Consider the following 9,162-nt stretch of genomic DNA (forward strand, 5'->3'; position numbering starts at 1 on the left):
TTATATGCAAATTCGACAATTCGTGTATAAAAAGAAGCTAATTAATTTTGAAATGGAAGGTAGTACGTACTACGTGATGACCCCGCTGGCTTATTTGGCTGGATCGCCCAGCCGCCATCGTTCCCCTGATTCCACACGAAGAATAGGATCGTCCGTGACCTTTCGTGACAGTCCCAGTTTATTATTATCTGCACTTCGATAAACTGGTGGGGCTAATTTATTGACGATGATTCCATGGACTATATAGCCAAGTGGCCAGTAACAGCTAGCGCTAAACCTAACAAGAAGAATTGCTAGCGTCGCCTCTTCCAGACATTCGATGTTATTGACTTTTTAACAAATGCTTAATTATTTGTTTTATTTAAAAACTTTGTGTAAATATAAAAATATTTACGTCATGCCTAAAGATCATTTGATAATAAATCAAATCATTATAAAATAAATAATAATTATATACTCCATCTGTCCCAATATATAATAATTTTTAGCATTCAGAATTTATCCTAAAATATAACAACTTCTCTACCAACATTCCTTTTCCCAACCAATCACAAGTCACAACCATCCACCATTCATTTTTCCCACATATTTCTTTTTTTTTTAGATAAGGGTATTTTTTACCCGGCCTCTACATCCAACCGGATATATACAACATTTTTAAATTGGGAACTTAGCTTATCAAACAGGGAATTTAGTCCTCAAATAACTCAATCTGAAATTCGCTCCTATAGAGATTTGAACTCAGAACCTTAGGGTGCTATTTAGGTCACTGCAACCTAGCCTATCTACTTTCTTAATTACTGTGTCCAACTCTAAAACTTCTTATATTATAAAACATATGTAGTAATATTTTTAATAAGATGAATGGTTAAAGATATCTAAAAAAATCAACGACATCATATATTAAAAAAAAGAGAGAAGTATTCCCTCCGTTTCACAATATAAGTCATTCTACCATTTTCTACATTCATATTGATGTTAATGAATCTAAACATATGCATTTATCTAGATTCGTTAACATCAATATGAATATGAGAAATACTAAAAATGACTTACATTGTGAAACGGACGAAGTACTATATATATGGTATGTGTGGCCTGCTGCAGCTTCGCCCCATATTGAAGCGAAGCATAGCTGGTGGAGGGTACGATGATTGCCGGCGGCGAGTCCGAGTCGGAGTCCGACCGACGACAGGAGAACCGCGCCGAGCTGGAAGTGAGTATCAATCGTAACCTCGCCGTGCAGGTGTACATCAGAATGGTCTTCACGTTCATGGCGTACCTTGCGTTCACGTGGTCGACGGTAGTCCTCCTTGGTGGCTACGTCAGCTCGCTGCAAAGAAAGGATTTCGCGTGCTTGACAGCAATTACTGTTGTACAGGCAACCAGGTTTGTCAATTAATTTTCCATCTTTTCAGCGCGCCCTTGCCACTAGAATTTGCTAGCACTAGTAAAAGTACGGATAATTTCCATATTTAATAGGTATGTAACTCGAGGTATGAGCGTAAAGTTTTAGGTACCTTGTTTGAACTTAAAAGGATGAAGTAGTAAAATTACTCTAAAAATATACCTACCCCACTGCTTTTCCTTCTCTCTTAAAAGATTATATGGTGTCTAAAAAAAGATTATATGGAATACGAGGGCACAACTGACAGCCTTACACACTTTTTTTTTTTAAACTTATAAGGAGTACTGTTAGTATAAGTAACTGAAGTATTTAGATTGATGTGTTCTTGCCCCTTTACTTAAGTAGATTACATATTAAAAGGGTTAATTTTCTTTCTACACTATTTGGTGGTGGCAATCGGTAAAATCATAGCATATATTGAAACAACGCAAGACGTTTTCCCCCGAGCAATCCAAACTACTCCCTAGTTTAACTTTTCTTCTATTTAAACTTTTTTAAGTTTGACCAAGTTTATAGAAAAATTAATAACATTTAAAATATCAAATTAGTTTCATTAAATCTAACATTGAATATATTTTGATAATATTTTTGTTTTTTTGTTGAAAACATACTATATTTCTCTATAAATTTGGTCAAACAAATAGAAGTTTAATTAGAAAAAAAATTCAAACGACTTATAATATAATTATAAAAGGAGAGAGTATTACTATTTACTCATTCCTAGTCAGTGTTCTTCATGGGGAGGCACCGGTAGCCACAACAAGTCCAGGCGGGTGACGCTGCCAAATACATAATTTTTTAAAATCCTAAATTGCCATTATTATATTGGTAGTAAATATATCGTAAAAGTTCTTAAGTTTGAACATAAGCAGAAGTTTTACCTAATTTCATTGAGAAGAGAAATACAACCGCAACCAGGAAAAAAATGGCCTTGAGTTTTGCTCACACTAGAAACACGACAGTCACCAACTCACCATCTCTCACTCTGTTGTCCTGGTAAGTAGTGCAGCCGTGCCCACCGCTACTCTAAAGTATATATACCCACTACGACTATTAGTACGCGCTATTGATAGTACGTATTTAGTATTATTTTTTAAAAAAATGCAATACATAAATAATGTAGTTCAAAAGTTTTTAAAAATACTTGACGGTGTTAAATTTGTAGTTGAAAGCTTTTACATTTTGACTTGAAAGTTTTTGAATTTTAGTAGAAAGATTTTTAATTTTGAGTTGAAAGTTTTGAATTTTGCGTTGAAAGTTCTTTAAATCTAAGTAAAAAAGTTTTGAAGTTTGAGTTGGAAGTTTTTTAATTTTGAGTTGAAAGTTTTTAAAAAGTTGAGTTCAGTGTTTTAAATTTTGAGATGAGATTTTTTAAATTCGACTTAAAAGTTTCTAAGTTCGGAATGGAAGTTTAAAATTTTGAAATTTTGAGTTGAAAGTTATTCTCTTATTTTTTTTAAAGATTCAATAGAATGTTTTAAAATTTGGGTTGAAAGATTCATGATGTAGGTGGACTTCTAAAATACAATCAAAATAATTCAAACAAACAAAAAAAAACATAAACACCTTTCCCAATGGGCCTCGACACGTGCAAGCGCAGACGCATCAGCTGCCCATGCGCGCACCTGTGGGCGTCAGCATCAGCAAGGAAGCTGGCACGACTGTGCTAGCCAAACGGTATATTTGTAAACGAAAAATAGTTTGTAAATAAAACTTTTATATATGCGTTCTTAACGATCTAAAAGCAAATGCTGAAAAATAAATTTTGATGAAAAAACTTTAAAATCAACTTTAAATTTAAGGTTGAAATTCAAATTTTGGCTGATAAGCATAAGCAAAAGCGAAAAGATGAGGCTGTAGGTCTGTTGCGGTTGTCTGGCCTTCTGCTTATCTTGCGTGAGAATGAAGGCAAGACGGTGGGGGTATCCTGTCCTGCCCCAATCCCTCTTGCTCATTCGTCACTCTCTCCGATCCCCGACGGGGAAAACCTCTATTAGGGGCTTCAAATGAGACCATATCATCCCCCATGGGGTTGTTATCAGACAAAAATTGCCCCCCGTCGGGTGGAGCGGGGGCGGGGACATTCCTTAGCTCCCCGTCCCCGAATCCCCATGGGGCCTGTGTAGTTAGGTCCATGTGCACATGTCTATGTTAAAAGCCCACAACCATAAAGAAATTAAAAGCCCACTTGAGGCCCATTCGTAGGTGCATATATACCAACTAAACCCTAGGCACAAACAACAGCACGGACCACTCGTCCTCTCGTTGACCAAGGCCAGGGGCGCCACCAAGCCGCGGCAGTCGACCACGCCACATCGCCGCCGCCTCCAAGCCAAGCTGCAGTGATGCTGCACTGCTGTTGCCTCCGTGCCGCGTCGCAGCGCGTCCACGATGAGCTGCCATCGCCGCCTCCAAAGCCGCGGGTTCGAGTGGGGCGCCGCGTGCACGCCGTTGTTGCCGTCGCCAAGCCACGAGCTCGCGCGAGCGCCTGCTGCACGCCGTTGCCGCTGTTTAGATGCCATTGTCGCCTCCTCTGCTGCTGTGTCTTCTTGCTGCCGTCGTCGGGGGTGAGGAACCCGGTGGGTGGCTATCACCCGCATGGGGACGGGGACGGGGGAAAATCTCCACCCGAGTGCGGGGATGGGGATGGAGACGGGAGATTTTCTCCACTCCGGGGACAGGGACGGGATGCTACAACCCGGCGGGTGCAGCCCCGTTGCCATCCTTCCTCCTCTCCAACTTATCCATCAGAACTAACTTGAGAGAGGAAATGCATACCATCAAGGCATCAACCGTCCAAATCCCGAGGTTTTGGCCGTCAGCCAGCCGGATCCAACACAGGAAGTGGTGACGCATGGTGGAAGGGGCATGGGCAGGATTATGTTCAAGATAAAAGAATGGCAAAGGCGTGGAGGACCGGGAGCTCATCTGGGATTGTCGCAATACATTCGACACGAAGAGGGCACTGTGGCCACTGTCGATTGGGCTGATCTGGCAGGGAAGTGCTTAATGGCAGTGGCTCGGCTAGTACAGAGTGTTGTGGGGTGGCAGCTACTGAAAATTGGCGCCAGTCGTCGAATAGGCCTAGGAGCGATTTTCGTGGGGTTTTCTTGTATTTTGTAACCAACGTCATATATAAGAGAACAAAGGGAGTAGAATACTTATTAGAAGCGCCAGGGAGAGAAGTTGTGTGCGGTTTTCGACCACATGGCGACAAGCTAGGATTAAGGTTTTGAGGGTAGGGTGGGGAAAGGGTAGCGCTATGGGAAGGGGGAGTGGGTGATCGGGCTTAGAGGGATGACATGGGAGGCAGCAAACCGGTGGTGGGTGACGGACTAGGGCACACGGCGAGGCGGCGGTGGCATCGCCGAAGCCATGGGGTCAGCAACGGGGGGTAGGCTAGTGTTGGCAGTGGAGGCAAAGTGAAGCGAAGGGGAGGGGGAGGGGGAGGAGGCCAGCTGGGTCACGCTGACAAGTTGATGTTTTTGGTGCCGGTGAGGTGGAGTGGTGGTGCCGCCAAAACCCCGGTGCCAGCAGTGGGAGGTAATCCAGTGTAGGTGGCGGAGGCAAAGCGGGGCAAAGGGGAAGGGAAGGAGACCGGTTGGCGTGGCCACGTTAGCACGTTGACGCCTTTTGGTGTTGGCGAGGCCGAGCAGCGGAACGGTGGAGGAGGGGGGGTAGAGGAGGAGGGAACTCACTGGACGGACATCGCCGTCGCTCAACTACATCCCCTCTTCTCCATGGGGCCAGTTTGCTGGAAGAGGGGGGGGGGGGCGCGGGCGTGTCGTCACCCGCTCCACTCTAACCGCGTGTGCTCGTGTGGGAAGAGATAAGGAGGAGGCTCTCTATGCAGACTTGTACATCTCGCGCGTGCCGATTGACACCTGTAGAATGCATCTCAAGCAACATAATTTCTCTCAGCGCTGATCTTGGTTATTCTATCTTGCTGAATTGTTTCAAAAGTTTTCATAATTATTTGAGAGTTTAGAATAATTCCCCATAGTTAACTCAAAGTATAAGATCATAAGTTAAAAAATGTAACAGTATAATATCATATATAAAAGTCATGTAAAAAGAAATATTCATAGCTTTACAACGGGATGCACGCGCATGTGCATACTAAGATTTACGAATACAGTGTGTGATGCAATCGTCTATACTATGACTTTCTCTGGGACGTGCATATCATTAACATTACTCTGTTTGTCCATCCCACAGCATCTTCAACGAGTTGCAGTCGCAGGACATCCTGACAGTCAGCGTTTGGAACATAAGAAATATGGTACTCGTTACTGCCTCCGACTTGTTGACGTTGCCATTGTTGCCCTCATACATTCGTGTTGGGGAGGGGGCGATTGCTCACGCATTTACTGCAATACTAGCAAGCCCAGTCCTTCCGATGTTCAATATTCTACTCCTATTCAACTTTTTTGGTCCTATCGTGTGCATCGGCCTCTCGTCATGGCGCCTGAGGCACCGTGATTACCAGGGCCATTGGGACAAATCCTCATCCTCCTCCATTATTACTGGTGAAGCGAGCAGCTTAGCGAACCTGACGCCAGGACTGGACTTCTTCTACGTCCTGGTTCTGTGCCAGTGTGTGCTCTACTGCTTCTTGATATGTCTTCTCATTTGCGAGATCAGCCTCGCCGTTAATTTCTCCAAGCAATGCAAGTTCCCAGAAGAGTGGCGCATGAGGTCAGTTAGAAAATACCTTCAGTACACCCGGAAGAAATGCGTGCGGGACCCTGCTCCTCTTGCTGAGAAAAGGACCTTTCTCAGCTACGCAGCAGGGCTGCTGGAATCTGAGTCGCAGGAAGAATGCCTCTGGGGAGCAAGGATCCTAGACAGGCTCATCACGGCCGGGGAAGATGCGAGTAGCATTATTCTTCGCTCCAAGACCAAGATACAGATACTCGTAGATAAGCTGGGGAGCACACAAACAGGAACAGGATCATCAGAGTCAGAATCAGATGGCAACAACAACAAAGAGATGAGAGTCCTCGCCGCGAGGATTGTGGCGCATCTCGCCGGCGGCATCCAGCTTGCGCACTTCCCTGGAGCAATCCGGTCCGTGTCATCATTGCTCGAAACAACCGTCCAGCCACTCTGGAACAATAATCAGCGCGACGATGATCAGCTCTTACCATCTGAAAGAAGAGATCGGGAATGGGCTCGTAGAAAAGCAGAAATGGAGAAGAAGCGGCGTGAGAGGAAGCAGCGGCGGCGTGAGAGGAAGAAGCCAGGTGTTGGCATGCGACAAAACGAGAACGATGGCAGGGAAGAAGAAGAAGAACAAGTAGGCTGCAACGAGCTGATCCTGCAGGGACTCAGGATTCTCGAGGGGCTCACCTGCGACCCACACAATTGCACGGACATCCGCGCCGCTCCGGGCCTCCTCGACAAGATCACCGTGCCGCTCTACTCTGCCACGCTCATCCAAGACATCGGCAGGAGCGAGCCGTGGGCCAACATAGCAAACAGCTCGCTCAAGGTGGTGCACCACCTCATAACCCATGCCGCTCCTGGAACAAGGCTGCGCCACGAGATCTCCTCAAATAAACAGGCGGTCACCAACCTGCAAAGTATTCTTGATCTGGGAACAGAGGAGCAGCAGGTGCGAACCATGGAGATCTTCACTGAACTTGTTTTGGATTCTTCTCTCGACATCACCTTGGAAACCAGAGAAAACCTCGTCAGGAAGCAATTGCAGACCTTCCTCCTCGCTAATGGAGGGGAAGATGAAATACAACTACCACCAGTTCCTCCTGCTGCAACCAATCCCATCAAGAAGAGGAAGAAGAAGAAGCTGAGAGCCCCTATACCTATCAAGAAGAAGAAGAAGATGAACAAGACCATCAAAGCTACAGCTGGGGAAACACTGTCAATCTTATCATCAAAGAGTGAAGCTATCTCTAAGTTCATCGTGAGGGAGCATAATGACATCGTTGATCGTCTCATTGGAATGCTTGATGCCAAGTACAACACCAGACACAGGACAATATCAGCCGAGATCTTGGAGAATCTTTGCACCCACTGTAAGGAACACGTCGATCAAACTTTCCTCCAAAAGGTGCGACAAAGCCTAACTCTGTTTATCGATTTCTCACAATTCAAGAAACTCTCCTGTCAAAAAGTGTCTAGTGGTTTTACCTAATGCATCACCATTGTTTCTAAAAAAAATAAGTTGCATCACCGTTGCAGGTCCTCGATGAAATACAGAAAACACATGAAACAAAAGCATCTGCAAGAACAACTTCTGCACGGGGAGCCAATGAAGAGAACTGGGGAATTTTTTCACAGGTAGATGATGAAGAGATGCAACGTCCAAAGCAGAATTGCTGGAAGGCGCATGGAAAGGCATCAAAGCAGAAAGGCCGGAGGGCCCATGACAAGGCATCCGATCAAGAAAACGATCACGAAGAAGCTGACATGAAGGAACTGCAAGAAGCGTTGCTATCCCTGACCTTGGTGATGCGTGACAAACTGATCGAACCAGAGAACTTTGCTCTTATCATCGAAGAGAAAATCTCAGGTGGTGGAGGCGCTTTTCTGAATATGCTCAAGGCTATCGTAGACGACAACTGCCAACGTCAGGCGACGCCTGTCTCTCTGAGGATCATCAAGCTCTGCGGCCAGATTGCTGAACCAATTATGCGCCGCAACCGCTGCAGTGATCAGAAGAAGGAATTCGTGAAGTTACTAACCAAGGCCACGAATACCATGGCTAACCTTGAAAGCTGCATGCTTTTCACTGGAACCGACTGTGGAATGGAGAAGACCGCCAGGCCTCTCCTCTCTGATATTGAGAAACAACTGAAAGAGTTGGTTACCTAGAACTTCGATGTTGTCCTTCGGTTTAACTTATCACTTTTGTTGTTCTAAACCAAGACGGCTAAATAAAACCAAAATGTACATTATTTATGGAACAAATTGTACGCCTGTGAAATTTCAATTGTATAGTAGGGTACCCCCCCCGCGTCGCCCACGCGCTGGCGACACGGGGGGCGAAACCCTAGCGCCGCCGCCGCCTTTCCTCTTCCCCCTCCCCCACCTCGCCGCCGCCGGAGCTCGCCGCCGGAAAGCCGGCGGACGAGCCATGATGGCGGCGGCGGGGCCTTCTTCATGGCGGCGACCCCTCTCAGCGCGGGAGAGGCGACGAACGGCGGCGGTTGGGGAGCGGCGGCGGAGGCCGATCCCAGCGAGGAGACGTTGGATCCGGCATCACCTTCGCCGGATCTGGCCATCCCCTGGCCGGATCCGGCTGGTGTGGACGCTGGTGGCGGAGGAGGCCGCGGCGCGGCGACGCATCAAGGGCGGCGGCGATGGCGCGGCGTCGGCAGCGGAGGCGGCGGCGACGGCGCGGCGACGTCACGGCGACGACTCGCACGGCAGCCGGCGGCAGCCGTCGCAGCGGCGAGATGCGCGCGGGCGGCGACGGCGGCTGCATGGCGGCCCTGGTGGCAGCGGGCCGAGCGATGGCGGCGACGGCGGCGTGAGGCTCGCGGACGGCTGCGACCGGCGGCGCGGCTGGTGAAGGGCAACGGCGGCGGTGCCAGTGGCAGCCGCGGCTGTGGCCTGAGGCAGCAGTGGCGTCAGTGGCTACTGTGGCACGGTAGGAGGAGGCGCGGGTATGCGTTTGGCAGCAGTGGCTGCGGTGGCGGTGACCACGGTCGCCGGAGGCATGGCGGCCTCGGACGGCTAGCTAAGGGCGTGGCAGACGGCTACATCGGGCCGGCGCGGCATCGTTTGGA

At 47.4% G+C, this 9,162-nt stretch overlaps 1 protein-coding gene across 1 annotated transcript; it reads left to right on the forward strand.

The window, feature by feature from the left end:
• Positions 1-1,150: 1,150 nt before the first annotated feature.
• On the forward strand, positions 1,151-8,332 carry LOC107279453 (uncharacterized). Its single transcript, XM_015761200.3, has 3 exons — positions 1,151-1,389; positions 5,627-7,481; positions 7,613-8,332. The coding sequence occupies exons 1-3, from the start codon at positions 1,151-1,153 to the stop codon at positions 8,243-8,245; spliced, it is 2,727 nt and encodes a 908-aa protein (XP_015616686.2). The 3' UTR covers positions 8,246-8,332.
• Positions 8,333-9,162: the final 830 nt, after the last annotated feature.

This window comes from Oryza sativa, chromosome 11 (genome assembly GCF_034140825.1).
Source record: "Oryza sativa Japonica Group chromosome 11, ASM3414082v1".
Classification (NCBI taxonomy): Eukaryota; Viridiplantae; Streptophyta; class Magnoliopsida; order Poales; family Poaceae; genus Oryza; species Oryza sativa.